Source organism: Rhincodon typus, chromosome 20 (assembly GCF_021869965.1).
Source record: "Rhincodon typus isolate 14 chromosome 20, sRhiTyp1.1, whole genome shotgun sequence".
NCBI lineage: Eukaryota > Metazoa > Chordata > Chondrichthyes > Orectolobiformes > Rhincodontidae > Rhincodon > Rhincodon typus.
The window spans coordinates 34,136,434-34,160,218 of record NC_063351.1 but is presented as its reverse complement, the minus strand read 5'-3'; the positions used below and the strand labels follow the sequence as shown (position 1 = coordinate 34,160,218).

General features: G+C 39.5%; 1 protein-coding gene across 1 annotated transcript in view; it reads right to left on the bottom strand.

The window, feature by feature from the left end:
* Window positions 1–11,708: 11,708 nt before the first annotated feature.
* trub1 (TruB pseudouridine (psi) synthase family member 1) overlaps window positions 11,709–23,785 on the bottom strand; it is a 73,059-nt gene continuing 60,982 nt past the window's right edge. Inside the window, exons 4-8 of the mRNA XM_020527597.2 lie at window positions 21,650–21,731; window positions 16,416–16,488; window positions 15,780–15,919; window positions 12,391–12,447; window positions 11,709–12,249 (exon numbers count right to left, since the gene is read on the bottom strand). Of these exons, the coding sequence (XP_020383186.1) occupies window positions 12,035–12,249; window positions 12,391–12,447; window positions 15,780–15,919; window positions 16,416–16,488; window positions 21,650–21,731 (567 nt within the window). The 3' untranslated portion in view covers window positions 11,709–12,034. The remainder of the gene's footprint in view (window positions 12,250–12,390; window positions 12,448–15,779; window positions 15,920–16,415; window positions 16,489–21,649; window positions 21,732–23,785) is intronic.

The window sequence follows — 23,785 nt, the reverse complement described above, 5'->3', positions numbered from 1 at the left end:
AGAACTTTGGGTACATTGAACTAAACCAGGAAGTGAAGCTCTCAAAACAAATCAGAGCAAACTATTTGGCAGTTCAAAACAGAAATAAAGAACACCGAACAAAAACATTATTTAAACAGTTTTCTTTTGTTGGATTGCATGCTACTCATCATACTTAACAGTAATTTCAACCACCTCACATCTGCTGCAGCTCAGGCTTTTTCACTTGGATAACAAAGCATGGGAAGGAAACTTCTGAATTTAACATGACTATGAATATTTAAGAGTTCCTGAAAGAGTAATTGATGTGAACAAACAAGTGGAAGATTCACAGTCAGCCAGATTTATCTGAAGAGTAATCATAGTCTTTTGAGAGGGAGGCGATAGCCTAGTGGTACTATCACTGGATTGTTAATCCAGAGACCCAGGTAAATGTTCTGGGGACTGGGGTCAAATCCTGCCAAGGCAGATGGTGGAATTTGACTTAATTACAGAATTTTTTTTCTGAATTGAAGAATCTGATGATGACCATGAATCCATTACTGATTGTTATAAGAACCCACCTGGTTCACTAATGTCCTTTAGGGAAGGAAACTGCCATCCTTACCTGATCTGTCTTACATGTGACTCCAGATCTACAGCAATGTGGTTGACTCTTAACTGTCCTCCGGGCAACTGGGGATGGCTAATAAATGCTGGTCTAGCTAGTGCCGCCCACATCCCATGAATGAATTAGAAAAAAAAAATTATAATGATTGGCAATACCACAATTCTCTTATCCATTCTTGGTGCAGCTTTATTAGGAATCATTCTACAGAATGCATTACAAAACTCAAAGCACTGTTCAGACTGGCTTCAAACAGATTACAAAGCACTCAACAAGGTATGGCATTACATTCTTTGCATTCCAAAGAGATAGTGGGAATCTTGGTCATTTTTATGTAATTTTCAGAACAGAATAAAACAACCTAAGTATATTTGTAAATTGTAATTTAATATGATTACTAAAATTGTAAAACACATCTGTCTGCATATCCTCAGATGAACTAGACTGCTGGATATTTTGAATCATGTTGATAAACAATGATTTTTTTTTCCATGCACTTCGAAGTTGTAACTCGACTGAAGCAAAATATGCCAAACAGTACATCCAGTTGAAAGGGAACATAAAGCTAAGATCATGAAGGAGATCACAAGTTGAAAGCATGTATTTGAACAAGATTCTTTTACAATTAGGGATTGAACAAAGTTCCTAAAATGGACAAAACCTCTTTCAGACAACATGGCTAACATGGCAATATCAAGCATTTATAATACACATCGTAATAAATAATTCCAATGCACATGGATGCAAAATTTGACAGTTACATGATTACAGTAGACAATTAAGGTAGGTCTTAAGAAGCATCTTAAGGTAAGAATAAAAACAAAGCTGGAGAAACTCAGCAGGTCAGCCAGCATGTATAGGAGAGAGAAACAATTAACATTTTGGCTTCTTCATATCAGAGTTCAGATTTGAAGAAGTGTGATATCTGACTCAAAACTTTAAGTCTCTCCCTTCATAACTGTTGCCAGTCCTGCTAGGTTTTTCCCACCTCTGCTTGCATTCAGATTTTCAGCATCTACAGCGTTTTTGCTTGACTAAAAGGAGGAAAGCAAGACAGAGAAGCTAATAGGTGGAGGGAGGAAAATCTGGAGCTTAAGGCCTGGATATCTGAAGGGACAGTCACCAATGGTAAAGCAATTAAAATTGACAATGTTTAGAAAGCCAGTATCAGAAGAGTGCAGTTGTCTGGAAATGTTGTAGGGCTGTTAAGACTGCAGAAATTGGAAGCAGTAAGGTCACAGAGCAATTTTAAAAACAAGGACAAGAATATTGAAATCATATCACTCAAATGGAAGCCCACATAGGCCAGCGAGCATATGGGTAATGAGTGAATAGGACTTCGTACAATTAAGGACAAGTCCATCTTGAGGAACCAGCAGATTTTTGGTTGACGTCAAAATTGTCAGCATTTAGGCAGAGAGGGGATAGAATCAATAAATCTTTCAAAAAAAAAAAAAAAAGTGGTACAATTTGTTTCAATTCATTTGTGGGATGTGGCTGTCACTGGCTGAACAACATTTAGTGCCCATCCCTAACTGCCCTTGAGAAGATGGTAGTGAGCTATCTTCTTGAACCACTGCAGTCCATGTGCTACACAACATCACTGCGGGAATTCCAGGATTTTGAGCCAGCGACAGTGAAGGAAAGGTGATACATTTCCAAATCAGGATGGTGAGTGACTTGGAGGGGAACTTGCAGGTGAAGATGTTCCAATGTATCTGCTGACCTTGTTCTTCCAGATGGAATTGAAAATTATTAATTGTGAAGTTAGTAACAAAATGTTAGCAAGCAATTAAAAGATAGCAGAATCATACTATACAGTCTAATTGCTCTTGGGATGTGGATGACACTGTTTAGAAAACCAAAATAGCATATACAGACAGGCAAATAGATATATTTCTGCGATGAAATGAATCAGGAAATCTACATATTGTGGCAAATAACCAAAGGTTTCAGGGCACATTACTTTTTCCTCTTGCAAAAAATTATTTCCTTGGACTTATCAATCCAGTTTTGATATGGCATTTCAACCATTTTCTGATGCAGCATAAGATTTTGTATTGCAACTGCACCATTATATCTTACATCAAGATGTACAGGTTTAGCCATTGAAAGAATGTGAATTTCCAATGGAGTTGTCCAAAGAAAGTCTCAGGCTAAACCTCCATAGCTTCAAAAATATTATGCATTAATTTATGAATGAGTAAAGAACATTTTGAGCTTCCCTCATCAGGAGGTCAGAGGTGAGAATATTCACTAATGATTTCATAATGTTGCATCAGATACTGGAGCAGTCCATGTCCATACTCAACAAGACCTGGACAGCATTCAAACTTGGTCAGATAGTGACAGCAAACATTCAGGCTAATAAAGTGCCAGGGGCAATAAGTATCTCTAGTGACAGTGAATGCAATAATCTCATCCCCAACCCTCCGTCCTGCAACTAATGCACAATGTGTACAAGATAGACTTTTTATCCGTTATATCTTTTTATTCTTAAACTATTCAAAATTGGGCCAGATAGGGATGGATTATTCATTGTAAAACACAAGTAACAATAAATCATTCAATTCAACTACAAGAACTTTGGAGCATAGGATTTGGGACATCATGTTGCAACTACACAGGACACTGATGAGGCTACTTTTAGAATACTGCCTACAATCTGCTCACTCTTCTATGGGAAGGATGTTGTTAAACTTGACAGAGTGCTGAAAAGATTTACAAGCATATTTCCGGGTCTGAAGAGTTTCAGTTATAGGGAGACTCTGAATAGGCTGTATTTTTTTCCTTTGATAGGGTGAACAGCCAAGGTTTTTTTCCTAGGGTGTGAGAGTCCAAAATTAGAGGGCATAGATCTAAGGTGAGGGGAAAAGATTTAAAAAGGATCAGAGGAGTAACTTTTTCACACAGAGGGTGATGTGTGCGTGGAACAGGCTACCAGATGAAGAGGTGGAGGCGGGTACAATGGCAACATTTAAAAGACATCTAGATGTGTATATGAATAGGAATGGTTTAGAGGGATATGGGCCAAACACTGGCAAATGGGAGTAGGTCATATGGGGATGTGTGATCAGCGCGAACGAGTTGGATCGAAGGGTCTGATTCTGTTGCTGTAGCTGTATGATTCTATGGCTCTAGCTTTGCTAGGTATCTCAATGCTATACAGTCAAAAGCTGTGCTAATGGCCAGAGGATTCACTCTTATCTCACCCGAGTTCAGCTCTTATGTCCACATTTTGACCAAAGCTGTAATGAAGTCAGGAGCTGAGAGGCCTGGGTAGAACCTAAATTGAACATCAGTGAGCATGCTATACCGTTACATATATCGCTGCCACTTGATAGTACGGTTGACAATTCCTTCTATCATTTTGCTGAGTAAACAGATCGGGTGATAATTGGCTGGTTTGGATTTGTGCTGTTTTTTGTAGGCATACCAACACTACACAGACTGCAGCACTTTAGGAAGGCTGCTTAGTACCATCTTTTTAAGGACAAGTTGGGTAACAGATACTGGCTTAGCGAGCAACACCCACACTCTGAAAGAAGAAGAAAATCATCCTGCCTTCTTTACCAGTTTGATTTATTTAAACACTTCATAATTTATACTATTTCTTTTTAGATTATACTCCTGACTTTTCATCTTCTGCAGTTTAACATATTGAATGAGAATTGAGTAACACTAACAATCTGACTAAAAGGAAAAGTTGCTTTCATTTTCTATTAGAAATTTCAGGATGATCCGGTTATGTTCCATTACAGTAGTGTACAGCAGAGATAGTAGCTGTAACTTCAAAGTAAACACAAAATTAAGTTAGGCAGAAGAGCCAAAAATTCACATCTGTGGAAGTGTCAAATATAAATACCGCGTACCATTGATGGGGCAGGGCACTTTTGCTCTGCTGCATGAGAACTTGGTGCTCAACCCGTCCATGGATGTCAGTAGTTTCTTGCTCACCTGCATGAACTTTCTTCAAATAACTGGCAACTGCACAAGCACCAGAAATTCATGCCACATGGCACAAACCTAGTTTGTGACAGCTGCACGTGTAATTTTGAGAACATGCAGCTTTTTGTCTTTAACTACTCATGCTGTAGAATTCATCCTGCGTTATAAATTGGGTGAATCAATCTGAATGGCAAAAATTACAACAGAATTGCTTCCACTGCTGGAATGTGAAGGGACCAGCAGAACTTCAGAAGCTGTAAAGTACTTTAGGATGTCCTGACCGGTGAAAAGTGTCATACAAGTGCAAATTTATTGGTCTTGCATAGTATGTAATTTGATCCTCCAAATGGACAACATATGCACAGACTGCTGATTAGAAATACCAATACTCAGTATGAAATGGAAAAAGCAACCAAAATGTGAATAAAGGAACCATTTCTTAGTACAGGAACAAATTACTGCAGATGCCGGAAATCTCTACTGAAAACAGCAAATGCAGACATCATAGCAGCTCAGACAGCATCCATGGAAAGAGAGCAAGCTAACGTTTTGAGTCTAGCTCTTAGCTTGCTCTCTTTCCATGGATGCTGTATGACCTGCTGTGATCTCCAGCATTTGTTGTTTTCAGAACCATTTCTTAGTCGTAATTTTTCAGAATAACACTTGCATGATTGAATGGTTACTTCATAAACATTGGCAACTAGCTTCACAGCTCCCATTTTATGACATATTTATACATTGGCATAAAGCCATTTCAGTGGATTATCTTCTCAACTGCGTTGTATTCAGCCTTGACTCTGATCATTGGCAATAATGAGGGGACAAAGTTCAACATAGAACTAGGTTCAAACAAGAACTTGCTCCAGTTAGTACTAAATAGTTAACAAGACGAAACCAAGAATTGGAAAACCAAAAATTGATCTTTTTCTCCATCTATCAGAGTGCCTGACTTACATCTAACTTGACAATGCTCAATGACGTGAATAGCTACAAAGTGGCATGACTAAAAATATAAGTGCACAAAAGAAACACATCTGATGTCTCAGCAGTTGGCTGAGAAAAATAGAACATAGGGATTTTGTTTCAATCACCCCATCCGTTGCAGCAAAATGCATAAACTGACCTTACTGCCAAGCTCAGTGGGCCATGGAAGGTTAGATTAGACAAGTTTACATTTTGCAAAAGCAGAAAAGGGCATGTCTAGCTATTAAGCAACAAGATTAACTGGATCTATGATACATTCCACAAATAATGAACATCTGGGAAATTCACTGAAGGGCAGTTGGCACCCATTGAAGTGTACAACAAAGAGTTGATCCGTTATGAGAAGTGGTCTTCAAAAAACAAAGTAATTAAAAACATTTACTATCACATTTCTTCTAAATATTTCAATCACCAATTATTTTAAAAACACACGTTATATGATTGATATTTTTCAATTATTATTTAACATAATTTTCTAAATTCTCTTAATTTGAAAGTAAGAGAAGAAGAACTAGGAGCAGGAGTACACATTCTAGTCTCTCAAGCCTGCTATGCCATTCAATATGATCATGGCTGATCTCATCTTGGCCTCAATTCCATTTTCCTGCCCACTCTCCATAAATCTTCAATCAGTTACTAATTAAAAATCATCTGTCTCCTTCTAAATGTCCAGGCATCCACTGCACTTGCAGGTTCCGAACTCCACAGATCCATTACTCTCAGAGAAGTAATTTCTGCTCATCTATTTTAAAATCAGCAACGCCTTATCCTAAAACTATGACCTCTCATTCTAGATGGTTCCACAAGAGATGGAATTGAAAATTATTAATTGTGAAGTTAGTAATAGAATGGTAGCAAGCAATTAAAAGATAGCAGAATCATACTATACCATCTAATTGCTCCTGGGATGTGGATGATACTACTTAGAAAACTGAAATAGCATATACAGACAGGCAAATAGATATATTTCTATGATGAAATTAATCAGGAAATCTACATATTGTGGCAAATAACCAAAGGTTTCAGGGCACATTAGTTTTTCCTCCTTGCAAAAAATTATTTCCGTGGACTTATCAATCCAGTTTCGATATGGCATTTCAACCATTTTCTGCTGCAGCATAAGATTTTGCATTGCAACTGCACCCTTATATTTTACATCAAGATGTACGCGTTTAGCCATTGAAAAAAAATCTGAATTTCAAATGGAGTTGTCCAAAGAGAAAACATCCTCTCTACTTTGTCAATCCCCTTTGTAATCAAATCTCCCCTCATTCTTGTAAGATCTTGAGAGTTTAAGCCTAAACTAGTCAATCTCTCTTATTAGGCAAACCCCTCATCTCTGGAATCAATTGAATGAACTTCCTCTGAGCTGTCTTCAATGCAACTATATCTGTCCTCAAAAAAGAGTACTAAAACTGTAAGACTCCAGTGCAGTCTCATTAATGCCTTGTATAGTTGTAGCAACACCTCCCTACTCTTATACTGTATGCCTTTAGCAATAAATGTGAAAGTTCCATTTGCCTTCCTTATTACCTGCTGTAACTGCATACTAGTTTTGAGATTTATGCACGAGGACAGCTAGATCCCTCTGCACCAAAGCAGTCTGAAGTTTTTTGCCCATTTAATTTTAATTCTTTTAAATTCCTAATCCATTTCATTAAAAGTGACTATGGAAATGTGACTGCTCAACATGATACCTTGAGGAATTAAAAAAAAGAATGTATCAAGTGATCTACATATACTACTCCAAACATCTTTTTGAAACATTAATTAACAACAGCATTAAGTCTGATCAGAAGAAACTGTTTATCTACTTCACAGTGTAATATTTGGAAGTGATTCATCACATGCTTTTTTATTTCTGGACAATCCAGTTTTAACACACTTCAATACCCAAGATAACAGGATTTGTTGAAGGCACCAACATCTAGAAGTTTAAGCTATTCAGAAATGTTAAAACTTTAAATTTAAAAACTTTAACACTAAAAAAAATTGGACCATTAAATCCCACATCTTAGATGGTGAAATACTGCATTGCACCCATTATATATTAATAAGTGGCAAGTATATTACTGCAGAAATTATATTGCTATTATATGCATTGAGTATGTCTTGTGTAACTTTAACTCATCAGCAACTTACATCTGGTAGCTTTGCTCAGGGATTTTCAGTTACTGTTCCTAAATATCAATTCTTCTTTTATCATCTGCTATTTATAGAATTCCAAGAAACACTGCTTGATAGAGATTCTTTTCATTTAGAATACAGATACTCAGTCTGCGTTCTGAAGTTGTACGTGCATTGACAAAAAATTCTATTTTGGCCAAAATACAGGGCAAATGCATTCTAACATGACCTTTGATGATTGAAAAATGTACGGTGAATAGATGGTCCCATGCAGCAAGATCAAAAAGTGGTAAGAGAAATGGGTTGGGGTTGAGATCAAGGCCAAAAAGGACGTCAGATCCAAAAAGGAGGCAAGTCAGATGCAATGAGGCTCCCACAATATCAGGGGATTTGAGGTTTACTGAAGCACAATGAATCTTACTATCACTATATCTTTAAAAAAATCATTGCCATTCAATTCAATGAGTAGCTAAAATAACCTTCAATAGGGCTTCAAAGAGTTATTCTCAGCATAAGAATATATTGTGATATTTAGCAGCTGCTAATCTAATCTGTGCTTCAAGAGCTGTAACTTTAAAGAAAGCCAGATGATTGCACTTATTCAGAAACTGTTGTCACAGGACAGCTGTAATAACTTCAGCATTTCAGGCCCAATACAGTTTTAAAATGTTAAAATAAAACAAAGAACTGCAGATACTAGAAATCTGAAACAAAACAGACATCGCTGGCAAAACTCAGCACGTCTGGCAGCACCTGTGGGAACAAAGCCGAGTTTAATATATTAAAGTCTGGAGTCTTTTCATTAGTACTGTCAGCTCGGGAAAAGTGATATTTGTGCCAAAGACAAAGTGTGGATGGAGGGGTAAGAGAAGACAGAGTAAGAGAGAGAGTGTGCCAATATGTGGCGATGGAGCCCACAGAGATATGGAAGGGAAACAAGGAAATTATGGATAGCAGGCCAGGACAGAAGAAAAGCTGAATAAGTGATAATAAGAGCTAAAAGAGTAGGAGAGAATGGGTAACTGTGCCAAAAACAAGCCATTTCATAATAGGAACGGGTGTGGGATGGGTAAAAAAGAAATGGAAGAATCGAATCAGACTCTAAAATTACTGAATTCTACATTAAATCTTAGAAGCTGCAGGGTCCCCAACCAGAAAATGTTATTCTCCGAGCTTGCACTGTGGCTCACTGGAACACTGCAGTAGACCGGTGACGGAAATGTTGGCCAGGGAACATATTGGTGCGTTGAAATGGCAGGCAGCTGGAACCTCAGTGTCATTTTTGCTGACAGAACATAGGTTCTCTGCAAAGTGGTCACAACAGTGATAGCATTCTCCCCTGGTCCTCACTTACCACCCAGCCTCCACATCTGCCATTTTCGTCATTTTCACTGCAATACTACAACTGGACACATACTCCCCTCCACTCCTTGTTAGCATTCCCCAGGGACTGTTCCCTCTGGGACACGTTGGTCCACTCAAACACCTCCCCACAAAACTCTCCCATTTGACTGCACAAGGTGTAACACCTGCCTGTTTACCTTCTCCTTCCTCAACATCTTCAATCCAGGCATACTTGCCAGGAGAAGCAGCAATTTGCTTGTACTTCATTCAATCTAGTCTATTGTATTCAAACAGGAATTTGGAAAAACACAGCAAGCCAGATAGCATCTGGAGGAGAAGTAGTCAATGTTTCAGGTATTACCCTTCTTCAGAACTAGATGTGGAGGTGGGGGGAGCTGCAGATAAAGAGAGGGGCAGAGGTAGAGGAATGGTGGTGATAGGTGGACACCGGTAGTAGGTATGACCAGATTGGTCAATGCGAGGGATGAATCAGGTTAGTAGGCAGAATGAAAGAGAGCTGGGGGATGAGTGGGAAAGTTATTTGAAATTAGAGAACTCAATATTAAGTCCTCCGGGCTGCAGGGAGCCCAGAAAGAAATAGGAGGACATCCAGGATGCTTGGGAGTAGAAGAATCTCCTCATCAGAGCAGATGCGACAGAGACTGAGGAATTGGAAAAATGGGATGGAGTTTTTGCAGGATTACAGGGTGGGAGGAGGTGTGGTCCGTGTAGCTATGGGAGTCAGTGCGTTTATAGTAAATGTCGGTCCGTAAACAGTCACCCGAAATGGAAACTGTGTGATCTTCTGTACATCAGTGAGACCAAACATAGACTAAGTGACCGTTTCGCCGAGCATCTTCGCCTGGGCCAAAATGGCCAGCCTAACCTCCCGGTCACTGCCCATTTCAACTCCACCTACCACTCCCCCTCCAACATGTCCATCCTCAGCCTCCTCCAGTGTTGCAGGGAATCAGATTGCAAGTTTGAGGAACAACACCTTATCTTCTGTCTGGACACCTTACAACCCAAAGGACCTAACATTGAGCTCTCTAATTTCAAATAACCTTCCCACCCATCTCCTGGCTCCCTTTCCAGCCCATCTCCTCCCTTTCATTCCACCTATGGCCTCCTCCCTGCCATTCCAGCTACCAACTAGATTCATTCTTCCCATCAACCAATCAGGTTGTACCTACAACTGGTATCCACCTATCACCACCATTTCATTACTCCCCCCCGCTTTATCTGCAGCTCCCCCTACCCCCACATCCAGTCCTAAAAAAGGGTAATACCGAAAACGTTGACTTCTTCTCCTCCAGATGCTGCCCACGCTGTTTTTCCAGCCTCCTTTTTGTCTACCTTGGATTCCAGCAGCTGCAGTTTTGGTGTCTCTAACCTAGTCTGTTGTATTCGTTGTTCACTGCGTGGGCTCTTCTATACTGGGATGGCGAAATACAGACTGGGTGACTGTTTTGCAGAACACCTACGTTCTGTCCACAAAAGTGACACTGAGCTTTCAGTTACTTGTCACTTCAACACACCACCGTGTTCCCATGCCATCATTTCTGTCACAGGACTGACAAGATCAAAGAATCCCCTTTTCTGGTTAGGGACCCTGCAGTCTCGAAGACTCAATATCAAGTTCAATAAATTTAGAGCCTGCTTCCAGGCTTCAATGTTTTTTATTCATCTCACACCCAGTCCTGTTATGAAACCCATTCTCACCCACTCCAAGGCCTATTTCCACGTTTGTTTTATTCTTGTTTTTTTTTCTTTATTCATTCACGGGTTGAGGGGCGTCGCTGGCTAGGCAGCATTTATTGCCCATCCCTAATTGCCCAGAGGGTAGTTCAGAGTCAACCACATTGCTGTGGGTCCAGAGTCACACGCAGGCCAGACCAGGTAAGGATAGAGGTTTCCTTACCTAAAGGTCATTAGTGAACCAGATGGGTTTTTCTGACAATCGACAATAGACAATAGATTCATAGTCATCATTTGATTCTTAAGTCCAGATTTGTATTGAATTCAAATTCCACTATCTGTCATGGCAGGATAGTGGAATGTTTTCAGTGCAACTCACTCATTCTCTACTACGCTTAGTCTTACGATTACTATTTTAGCTTTTCTTTTGTCCTGGTCTACTATTCATAAATTCTTTGTTTACACATCTTGTTCATATCTCTCTTTGGGCTCCATCTCCACTATCTGCTCATCTCATTCCAAACCCACCCCACCCCCCAACTTTGTCTTCAGCATAGATATAAATTTTGCCTAGCTGCTAACTGTTCTTATGAAGAGTCACCAAGAGACTTGAAATGTTAACTCTGCTTTCTTCCCACAGATGCTGCCACATCTGTTGAATTTCGCCAGCAATTTCTGTTTTAGTTTGAAAATGCTTTAAGGACAGTTTTAAAATGTTGCCTTGAAGTTTTAACAGAATTTGATTAGCTGTATGTGACAGACCCCCGTTGAGACATTTTGAACAAAATATATATGGCGTAGGGATGAACTGCCGTAGGGAGGAAAGGGGTCATTTCTAATGAGGAAGAGAATATTACAACCCATATCTGAGCTGCAAAGTTGTAGAATAAGATTCAATATGCTTCAATCCAAAAGTCTTCACATTCAGCGTTATAAATGATCGATATACAGCAATGAAAAATGTTAGCAATTATTGATCAAACACAGCTTCAACATTAAGTTTTCAAATTTCCTATTCATCTCTTACTTAATAACTATTAAGAGTTATTCAAATCTTGCATAAGACGGAGAATTATGTAACTTGAACATTTCAACAAAGCAAAGTATCCAGGATGTTAACAGACCCTCTCGTTAAGAACCACCATCCAAATATTGTTCAGACTCACGAAACTGGATTGACTAATTATGCAACACAAAGGGTCAACATTCTTGGCATTTTCAAAGAATATTTTAAAATTGCTATTAATCAGAGTGGTTTATAACTAAGAATGTGAACTGTACAGCAGAATAATTCAGACTACATTGTATTCCTTACTTTGTTTTTTCAACAAGAAACGTATCTCAATATCAAGTAGCTTCTTTCACTTGTTCAGTGTCGTCCTGACAGTTTATCTTCAATTTCTTTAATGCTGCTTCAGATGGAACTATTTGGACACAAGACTCTACAGCTTTTACTATTTCACTGATTGTCCATTTCTCCTCTTGAAGTGCATGTTCATCCAAAGTAAAAGGACCCTGTTTGGTTCTGATCAACTCCTTTACATGGGCACATGAAGAAAGTTCTTAACAAAAAGAAAATTGCATTATTATATGACATTAATTTCATGGGAATTGCTCCAACAGGGAAAATAAAACTGTGAATGGCATTAATCTTTATTGATTGAGTTCTTTTCTATAAGAAAAATTTACTTCTTTATTCCTACCTTTGCCAAGGTCATTAACCAAACTGCGGACATAAAACCCACCACCACATTCAACATCTGAAATAAAAACGTACCACTTTAAGCCAGCTAGTTTAGAGCATAAATCAGTCTTTACCCTTCTCCGAGCAACATCTTACAAACTCGAATGTCTACATTTTGGAGGGCTAAACAAAATCTTATTTAGGTAGTACACTAAGTACAGTAGGACAAATATGTACAATCCATATGGAAAAAAAGATTGATACAAAAAAAATTTATTTACAATTCAGAGTTAACTGCTCTGGATCCACTTCAGCAGCGGAGTAGAACATATTCCTAGAATTCATCACAAATAGATAGGGCCATTTTACCACATCTCAAAGATGCAAAATACTTGTTATTCCTGTTACAACATCTCCCTATATCTTCAACGTTTTTGCCTCTTCTACTCTCAAACCATGTGACAATCACTTGTTGTACAAGAATGATTTTCCATCAGTCAGTAATGAATGCCTTAGTAATCTGAACTTGTTCCAGCAAGCTTTAGTTGAAATGCGTGTTCACTTGTGTACTTTTTATAGAATTCCACAAGATCATTTTTTAGTCACTGGATTTCAAGGCTGAAAAGTCTAGGTTTCAAGTTTTTTTTTCTCATAACTCAATGTTCTTCACATGCAGCTTATTGACAGAACAGGGTTAATCATAAACTGAGTGGTGTGAAGAATTTGATGATTGCAGGAATTTGAGGGAGACTAAGTAAGCGACTCAACAGAAGTAAAACTACAGAGCCAGAGGATGTGAAACTAATACCTAAGCTAAACATCTAGATATCTAATGTGACATGAGGGAAGAAAGTGCATGGGAGAATAGAATTGAGGGTGTGTAGTAGTATTGAGTCAGATAGGTAATTCTGTTGCCAATAAGACCCACATGTTGTGCCGTCTCTCTGCAACCAGACTAAGAGACTTCATTGAGAGGAATGGATGGGCAAAGGTTGTGTCTATGTCAGAATCAGGACAGAGGGGGATTGAAGTCCCCAAAGTCAGTTTTGCAAGAATTGAGGAAGGTAAAACGCAGTATCTGAAAAAAATAGCTGTAATTGCTGGATTACTCCAAGTATTACATGCTAGAATTTTCAGAAATGAAAAAATATGTTAGGCTATTGCATGACTAGGAAAAGTGGAAAAGGTAGGGCTTCAGACCCCTGGATACTGGAACCACTTCTGTATGCGTGGAATGAACATGCACAAAGTTAATATCAATGTTCATCCAGGTAGGATACAGAGTGCTGTGAAAAAGGGTGTAAACTAATTCAGCAGGCGTTTAGGCAATGAGGGGTGGAAACAATGTGCACTGGCATTGATAGTCTCAGAAATAGTCTCTCGGGGTGGCACGGTGGCTCAGTGGTTAGCACTGCTGCCTCACAGCGCCAGGGACCTGGGTTCAATTCCACCCTCGGGCAACTGTCTGTGTGGAGTTTGCACATTCTCCCCATGCCTGTGTGGGTGCTCCAGTTTCCTCCCACAGTCCAAAGATGTGCAGGGTAGGTAGATTGGTCATGCTAAATTGCCCATAGTGCCCAGGGATGTTTAGGTTAGGTGGGTTAGACACGGGAAATGCAGGGGTAGGGGAACGGGTGTGGGTGGGATGCTCTTCAGATGGGCGGTATGGACTTGTTGGGCTGAATAGCCTATTTCCACACTATAGGGATTCTATGAATTTTTCTATGAAAAGAATACAGAACAAGTTAGAATCATCCAAAGTATGAAGTGATCCCAGTTAAATAATTGGCATTTCGATAAATGGACTTCAAAGTGCAGTTGATAAGGGCATTGAACTGCAGATGCAATTAGCCATTGAGGGAACAAGATTTAGTGTCAATGATATGGACCCGCAGTTAAATAAAAATGCTTAAAAATTGTTCTGGTGAAAGAAAATCAGGAAACAGAAGTAAAACGGATTAGATAATATGTATTATACGAAAAAAATCCTCAAGGGATCAAAGATAAAATCTATTTGGTTGGAACTTCAAAACAATAAAGCCACTCTTGCTTTACAAACTAAAGAATGGCAAAGAGTTAAAGGAACAGATTTTAAAAGAAATCTGAGGTGCAGGAACGATAGGGGTGTGAGAATGGGAGACTTAACTGTGCTAACACTGAACGGGACAGCAGTTGTGAAAGGGAAAGGGAGTGCAACCAAAGCAAGAGTTTCATGGGTGAAGGAGCTGGAAAGTAGAATGAAGCAGAAAAAGAGCATATAAAAATGTCACTTTTAATACAAGATAAGTCAGGGCGAATATCAAAATGAAGAAATGAGAGATAAAAAGATGTCACGAGGACAGATTGGTGGCTAATACAAAAGGAAACGCAAAAGTCTTCTATGAGCACATTAACACTAACAGTTGCTACAAGATTGTTGAGGGACCACACAAGAGAACTAGGAGGGCAAAATGAATGGCCGAGTTATTATATAGGAAAAGGACTTTGCCAAAACAATGTTAAATTAGCAGTCTTGTTAGATACCAGGTGATATTTTAATGGGGAGATAGCAGAGAGGGTGCAAATGCTTCCGTGCACAGATGGGATGCATCCTCTAAATTGCTAACGGAATTAAGAATATAAATTGTGAGGTGCTGGCCATAATCTCAAAGTCTCCTTGGAGATCTGTATGGTGTCAAAGGATTGGATGACTATAAATGTCACATTCTATTCAAAGAAATAAAAAAGTTAAACGTAGACATGACATTGTTGACATTAAATCTCAGTGGCGGGAAACATATAGAAACAGTAAGATGGTCTAATACCAACAATCATTTGGACAAATGTGGACTAAAGGAGTGCCAGAATAGAATTATTAAAGGCAAACTGTGTCCGACTAACTTGATTTGACTTTCTGGAAACAAAATATTCTAAAAAGGATGGAAAAGTGAATGGCTATTTTTCAGATCAGCAGGAGTTATATACAGACACTTAAAAACTTAGTCACAGTCTCGGTCTGAAGTCTCAGGTATATGTTAATGAATTGGACTTAAGAGTACAGGACACAACTGCAAAGTCTGCAAAAATATACGCAACTTTGATGCATAGCAAAAAATTGAAGAAACAAAAAGCTTATGTATACTGACAAATCATTTCCAAATTAATATTCCAATGAATTCATCTGCAAACTCTAATTTCACTGCTACTCGACTTTTTATCCTTCTGAAAAAGTTGGCATTAATTCTGCCATTCTCAACCATGTGTAAATTAGTAACTGTAATACATATATCTATATATACAAACATGTAAAATTTCCTCCTTTTCTTTACTGCCACCCTTGAAAAGTGAAACTTTCTCTTTAATAATAAATTGCAAGTACTGAGGTTGCATGCTTCTCCTTCAAGTAACTGAAGAAGTGACTTTACTTACTCAGAGTAAAGAGAGGAGGATTGTAATCCTGTACAGAAAGACTAAAAACCACAACAGGTCTGGCAGGTTTAGCTTCCACAGCTTCTCCCTTCTTTACTAAACAGGAAAGTCGTTGCCCATTTTGCTTCAAAGCAGAATATCTGAAAGCAAGGATTTAAAGCATTGTTAAACTACACTTCTTAATATAAAAGAAATTGCCAAATAATGTGAGATTCCCAATCACAATGAAAGACACAATGAAAAAAATCTGTAATGTTCATTATAAATTACATCCACAGCTTCAGATTCATCTAGTTTCTTCCGAGAACTAACATACAGCCTGCACCCATACAACCAACAGTTGTCTCTCTCTCTAACAAAAGAGCAGGCCTCTGGTCTGGTAAAACTATGGCAACTTTACCATAACCTCCCACTCTACCTCCATTCTTAACAGTGGGGGCCATTAAAACTCCTGCCTATAATTCTGAATGATTCATAAAGGCTGTTAATTAAAGGCTACAATGAAAGACTGTTTTTATATGTAAAATAGTACTTTAATACATCAAAGTGGCAAATAGATATGCAGGGTCAGAAAAACAAAATAGCAATTATCTCTTGTTATCTTCACAATACTAAAACCATGAAGCATTAACTTACATTGGAGGAGTCTGCATAATGTTTCCTGTAAATTTCTTCAGAGTACTTTCCAGGTCATCCTTCGTTATGTGATCTAGTTAATGACAAAATAAAACACACAAACTCTTGCCTTCACGCCAAAGAAGTGAGAAAAATTATTATTCCAAAGACTATTTCAGTTCAGAATAATCAAGATAGTATCACTTTTAAAATATATTTTAGATAATACACTGATTCTTGTGCTGTATTCCAGTGCAAAAATAACTTACTGCTACACGCCTTCCACATAGTTACTTGAGTAATTTAGTGGATTAGAGTACTGCACTTTCATCACTTGGTTGGAATCTAGCCTCACTGATAGGAGGAGTAACCTTTCACTGGATATCTATTTGCAACAAGTCTCGTAGATAAAGGTTGTTGGCACAGTACTATAAATTTCCCTTTGAAAGAGTACTGGTGCAAGGTTGTCAAAAATTCCATCGGGGCGATTAAATCACAATAAGAATTCATGAGGACGTAGACACACTTGTGGAAATATAGTTAAGTATGCGGTCATATATTGTCTCCATTATTCTTGCCAGAATGTATAATGAACGGTAACATTCTGAAAAGGGTGCAAGAAAACAGGACTGAGGAAGCATGTACACAAAATGTTGAAGGTGAAAAGATAGTTGGATTCTGGGCTACACAGAGGCCAGTACAAAAGCCGGGAAATGTTGAGACTTTATATAAAATGAGTTTAGCTCCAGGTGTGTTCCAATTCTGGGCACAATGCTGCAGAAAGACATGAAGGCATTTTGGAGAAGGCATTACAGAAAACTGTTTCAACTGTTTCAGGGATGGCGGTTTACTTTTGGGATGAACTGGGAAACTAAGGTTGTTCTCCCTAGAAGAGAAAATACCATGAGATTTGGTAGATTTGTTTAAAACTACAAACAATGAATGAAGTGTTAATAATCAGCTGGCACAGTTGTATTAAAAACAAAATACTAGGAAATTCTGGAAATCTGAAACAAACATGAAATCCTGGAGAAACTCAGCCGGTCTGACAGCATTTGTGGAGAGAGAAATGGAGTTGACGTTTGAGTTCAATATGGCTCTTCTTTAGATGCACAGATTTGAAGTCACAAGCAAAAGAACCATAAGTGACATGAGGAGAAACGTTTTTAAACCAGAGAGAGTTAAGATTTTGAATGCACTGCTTAATATGGTGGTTGCAGTGGCTACATATTCCACTATAGCCTTCAGAATGGAACTGAATAAATACTCAAGGCGAAAGCATCAGAGAGCTAGATGACTGGGACTGCTCTCAAAAGAGGCAGCATTAAAGTGATGGGCCAAATGATTTCCATCTGTGCTGTACTATTCTACGATTCTGATTACTGGGAGAGAACAGCGAAATCACTCTCCTTTGGCATCAAAGAATATCTGCACCAGGATTGCTCAACACTGCTTTTTTGTATTCTAAAGAGAGAAAACAAAACTAATCCATTCCTCAGACACAAAACACCTAGCCTTAAAAAAATTTGTGAAAACTTCCACATTTTCTCAGTTGTTAAAGAAAGTAGGTTGGAATTTCTACAGAAATGCCTCTTTATTGTTATTGAGATAATTTCTTGAGGTTTCTGGCAAAATTGCAGCAGGAAGTTGAATAAACGCCACAGAAACTTTTGCCCAGTAAGCAATGTGGAACTGAGTAACAAAAATAGTAACATCATAGTCCCTACAACAATCAATGCAAAATTATTTCAGCCAGAGAGTGGTAACAAATATTTACAATGAGCATCAACATACAACCCCACCATCCACTTCCACCTTGCCCAGGGACAATCAACTAAGGTTGGTCCTTCTGATATGTGTAAATATAACTAATGAAGTCAATTGAGGGCATGGTAAGACTTCAAATTTGAATGTAACAGTACTCAGTTGATTTACCTCATGTGAAAAGCATGAAAGGCTCAACACCCTTGGCACTTATTAAAGTCATACAATTTACGACTTTCAAGGGTGGGATGTACAGAAATCAAGGCAATGACACCATTCCTCCATTTCAAAAATTTACAGTCAAAGATCAAGCAAGAAAATGGTATTTAAACTGATTTAAATATGCTTCCAATTAATGCTTTCAGATGGAAAATCACAATATTCTTTATTGCATACAATGTCTATTCCCGCTCCAAGAAAAGATAGCTGCAATCACTACAGGGGATGTTAAATCCACTGCAAAGCTGAGCTAACACAAAGAAATATGCCTTCAACAAGGAGACGGTGTCAAAGCTCAACTAAGTACACAGAATTCAACAGCTCCATTCCAAAAGAATCAGCCTCGCACTTTTACTTAGAATTGTCAATTTGCTTTTGCTTCTCCTCTGAAGCAGATGAGGACTTACGAGAGATACCTACAAAACAGTCTTAAGTTTGAAGATTCAAAAACTGTTTTGTAACTACGGTCAGAAACAAAAGAAGGCATCTCACTTCATAGTTACTACTTTAGAGTCAGAGATACACAGCACGGAAACAGACCCTTCAGTCTAACTCATCTATGCCTACCACATATCCTAAATTAATGCAGTCCCATTTGCCAGCATTTGGCCCATATCCTCTCAACCTTTCCTATTCATGTAAACATCCAGATGCCTTTTAAATATTGTTATTGCACCAGCCTCCACCGCTTCCTCTGGCAGCTCATTCCACAAACGCACCACCATCTGTGTGAAGAAGTTGTCCCTTAGGTTCCTTTTAAATCTTTCCCTCTCACCTTAAACCTATGCCCTCTAGTTACGGACTCTCCTACCCCGGGGAAAAGACCTAGGCTATCCGTCCCTCTTATGATTTTATGAGCCTCTATAACGTCACTCCTCAGCCTCTGACACTCCAGGGAAAATACCCCCAGCCTATTCAGCCTCTCCCTTTAGCTCAAACCCTCCAACCCCGGCAACATCCTTGTAAATCTTTTCTGAATCCTTTCAACATCCTTCCTAAAGCAGGGAGATCAGAATTGCACACAGTATTCCATTTGTGGCCTAACCAATGTCCTAACAGTCGCAACATGGCCTCCTAACTCCTATCCTCAATGCACTGACCAATAAAGGCAAGCATATCAAACACCTTCTTCATTATCCTATCTACCTGTGACTCCACTTTCAAGGAACTATGAACCTGCACTCCAAGGTCTCTCTGTTCAGCAACACTTCCCAGGACCTTACCATTAAGTGTAGAAGTCCTGCCCTGATTTGCCTTTCCAAAATGCAGCACCTCACGTTTATCTAAATTATACTCCATCTGCCACTCCTCGGCCCATTGGCCCATCTGATCAAGGTCTCATTGTACTCTGATGTAACTGTCTTTCCTGTCCACTACACCTCCAATTTTGGTGTCATCTGCAAACTTACTAACCATACCTCCTACGTTCACATAGGAATCATTTTTGTAAATGACAAAAAGCATCAATCCTTGTGGCACACCGCTGGTCACAGGTCTCCAGTCTGAAAAGCAACCCTCCTCCACCACCCTTTGTCTTCTACCTTTGAGCCAGCACTGTATCCAAATGGATAGTTCTCCTGATATTCCATGCGATCTTTAGTATAGACAAATGCAGCAACCAATTTTAATCAAGTCCCACAAACAGCAATGAGACAGACTATCAACAAATCTGTTTGGTACTGTTGGTGAAAGAAAATTCCTAATATTACTTGGAAGAGTAGCATGAGATTGTTTACATTCACAAACTGACAAGTACTTGTGGATAGGGCAATACAGCCCCCTCTATAGACCATTGATGCACCAGCCCAAGTTATTTACTGGGCTCAATTCAAGAGAAATTTGAACCCACAACCTTCTGTCTCAGAGTTGAGCGCACTAAAATAGAGCCAGGATCCAATATTTTAAATAAAAACCAAAAGAACTGCTGATGCTGTAAATCAGAGAGAAAATAGAAATTGCTGGAAAAGCTCAGCAGGTCTGGCAGCATTGGGGAGAGAAATCAGAGTTAATGTTTCAGGTCGAGTGACCCTTCCTCAGCAACTGTTCTGTTCTTGTCTCCAATATTTTAAACACTGATGCAAGTACAGTACCTAAGGTATTGCATCATCAAGTTTCATATTCTGTAGAAAATTCACCCGGAAGAGAATTACTGAAACAGCAACACTGATAAAAGCGAATCAGAGATAGTAGGAACTGCAGATGCTGGAGAATCCGAGACAACAAGGTGCAGGGCTGGATGAACACAGCAGGCCAAGCAGCATCATAGGAGCAGAGAGGCTGACGTTTCGGGCCTAGACCCTTCATCAGAAAAGGGGGAGGGGAAGGGGGTTTTGAAATAAATAGGGAGAGAGTGGGGAGGCGGATAGAATAGGGATAGAGGAGAGGATAGGTGGAGAGGAAACAAACAGGTCGAAGAGGCGGGGATGGGGCCAGGAAAGGTGAGTGTAGGTAGGGAGTTAGGAAGGGGATAGGTCAGTCCAGGGAGGACGGACAGGTCAAGGGGGCGGGATGAGGTTGGTCGGTAGGAGATGGAGGTGCGGCTTGTCGGTAGGAGATGGAGGTGCGGCTTCCTCTACATCGGGGAAACCAAGCGGAGACTCGGGGACCGCTTTGCAGAACACCTACGCTCGGTTCGCAACAAACAACTGCACCTCCCAGTCGCGAACCATTTCAACTCCCCCTCCCATTCCTCAGACGACATGTCCATCCTGGGCCTCCTGCAGTGCCACAACGATGCCACCCGAAGGTTGCAGGAACAGCAACTCATATTCCGCTTGGGAACCCTGCAGCCCAATGGTATCAATGTGGATTTCACAAGTTTCAAAATCTCCCCTCCCCCCACCGCATCCCAAAACCAGTCCAACTCGTCCCTGCCTCCCTAACCTGTTCTTCCTCCCACCTATCCCCTCCTCCCACCTCAAGCCGCACCTCCATCTCCTACCGACCAACCTCATCCCGCCCCCTTGACCTGTCCGTCCTCCCTGGACTGACCTATCCCCTTCCTAACTCCCTACCTACACTCACCTTTCCTGGCCCCATCCCCGCCTCTTCGACCTGTTTGTTTCCTCTCCACCTATCCTCTCCTCTATCCCTCTTCTATCCGCCTCCCACTCTCTCCCTATTTATTTCAAAACCCCCTTCCCCTCCCCCTTTTCTGATGAAGGGTCCAGGCCCGAAACGTCAGCCTCTCTGCTCCTATGATGCTGCTTGGCCTGCTGTGTTCATCCAGCCCTGCACCTTGTTGTCTCGAACACTGATAAAAGCTTTCTCACCGTATGACTGTACTTCTGTCACGGTCCCGAGAGCATCGAATGTGTCTGTGGCTTTTCCAAATTCCCCAATTGTTGTATATTTCTGAAAATAAATTGGATAACTAAATTTTACAAGATTGCATTGACAGGCAGAACCAACAGCATGAATTCAAGGTAAATCACTATTTTTATGTCCATTATATTGTCATGTTTGTAGATATTGTCCAGAGTCAAATATTTTCACCATCCACTTTCTTTTGCAGTATGTCTTTCGTTAAAAAATGATTATTTGTTGCTCATTGCAGTCTGTGACAACTATCAGGGGGCTCATGACAGCATAAACAGAAATGGATCATGAATCTGCAAGCCAAGCAGCATCAAAGGAGCAGGAAAGCTGACGTTTCGGGTCGAGACCCTTCTTCAGAAATCTACACCTTGTTATCTCAGATTCTTCAGCATCAGCAGTTCCTACTATCTCTAGATCATGAATCTATTTGGTTGAATTTGACACTTGATTATTCATTACCCCCTCCAGCCTAAACTGCCAGCTGATTTGTGAAACAGTTAAAAGCACTAATATAATGGTGAATTATAGAGAAATAAAACCAAATTAATTCGATTTAGTGAATTATGTAATAGCTGATAGCAGCCACTACACAAACAACTTCTCATATAATAAAATGGAAAAAGAATGAGTAGTTTTTATACTATGAATGATTATTTTGAGGATTTTATTGTTAAAAAGAATGGAAAAACAAGTAATTTGTTGACATTTTCCCTGTAGCCCCTAGGACGCTACACCCCATACCTGATTGAGGGTGAATGGGCATTGGTCAACTTTTACTAGTTTTCAGCCAAACTGTTAAGACTTGGTATATGGTTCAAGGTGAATTTATGTAAATTTTCTCTCCAATATCCTGGCTTCTGCCTCTTTAAAATATGCTGTGCCTGACATGTAAACAATTGGCAGCAAGCCACCTGCAAGGCCAGATGTTAGACAAGGCTAGAGTCAAACTGCTGCCCCAGCTGTCATGTAGCATATTATCACAATGCCAGTTACTGGCACATGGAGGATTAAGCAGATTTATCAAAAACTGCTCATTATCCTGTGTCCATAAAACAAAACTTTAATGACAATAAGAATGCTATTTCATTGCTACAAATTACTGGTTTACTTGTCACTTCATTTCCCAGCTCAAAATGTTTTAAAGCACCATTTCAACTCACAACCTTTCAAAGATGAATTCAGAATTAAAATATGTATGTGACAATGCAGTAACAGCTAATTTTCAATCTACAAAATTTATTTTGCAACATAATTCACACTAGGAAAAACAAAGCAGAGTTAAATTCTATAACTGCAAAAGGCTTTTAAGATGTGGAGTTAAAAAGGACATTTGAAACAATATGACAAGAATAGAAAAAAAAATCAGATTCCTGATGTTGAGAAAAATATTTCCAATTTTCCCTTTAACTGTTCAGTTGCAAGTTCGCAGTCTTACTAATGAGCAGAAACAAACTTATTTCCAGTCATTTGCATCTTGCTAGTAGTGAATCTCAATTCATCTCTACTCAGCCCATCATTCTCTCCTTTCCTGAGAAATTTGAGGGCACCAAATCCAGACAAAACAAAACCAAAATAGTTACCGAGTGCTGAAGTTTACACTTGCTTCTCTGGGCATTCTCTGGTTGTACCATCATGACCATTTCCCAGCATGCTCCATGGACACAGTTCTCTTTCACCCTTCCTCCATGCAAGTGGGCATCACTGAATATTCAGTCTCACCACATCATCATGTCTGCTTTCAGAACAATTGTCCCACAACTTCAGCCCTTCACTTCGGACTCATGGACATTTGTATCTTGCATTCTTTTGCAGATTGCCTTGGATGCATTTCTCATGCATTTGCATAGGTTGTCTCTTAGCTTGCATTCTTACTACAGACTTTGAGGCTGCCAAACTCTTGTGAGTTGCATTGTTTTTAAGTGCAAAAAATTGTCAGCCACGCTCAAAGGTTGCCATCTTCTTTGACTTCCATTGCCCTTTAATGCAGAGGGCAAAGCAGGCAGCTCACCACTATCCAGATCTCCACACAGTTAAGGGAAGGTGGTGTGTGTGTGTGTGTGTGTGTGTGTGTGTGTGTGTGTGTGTGTGTG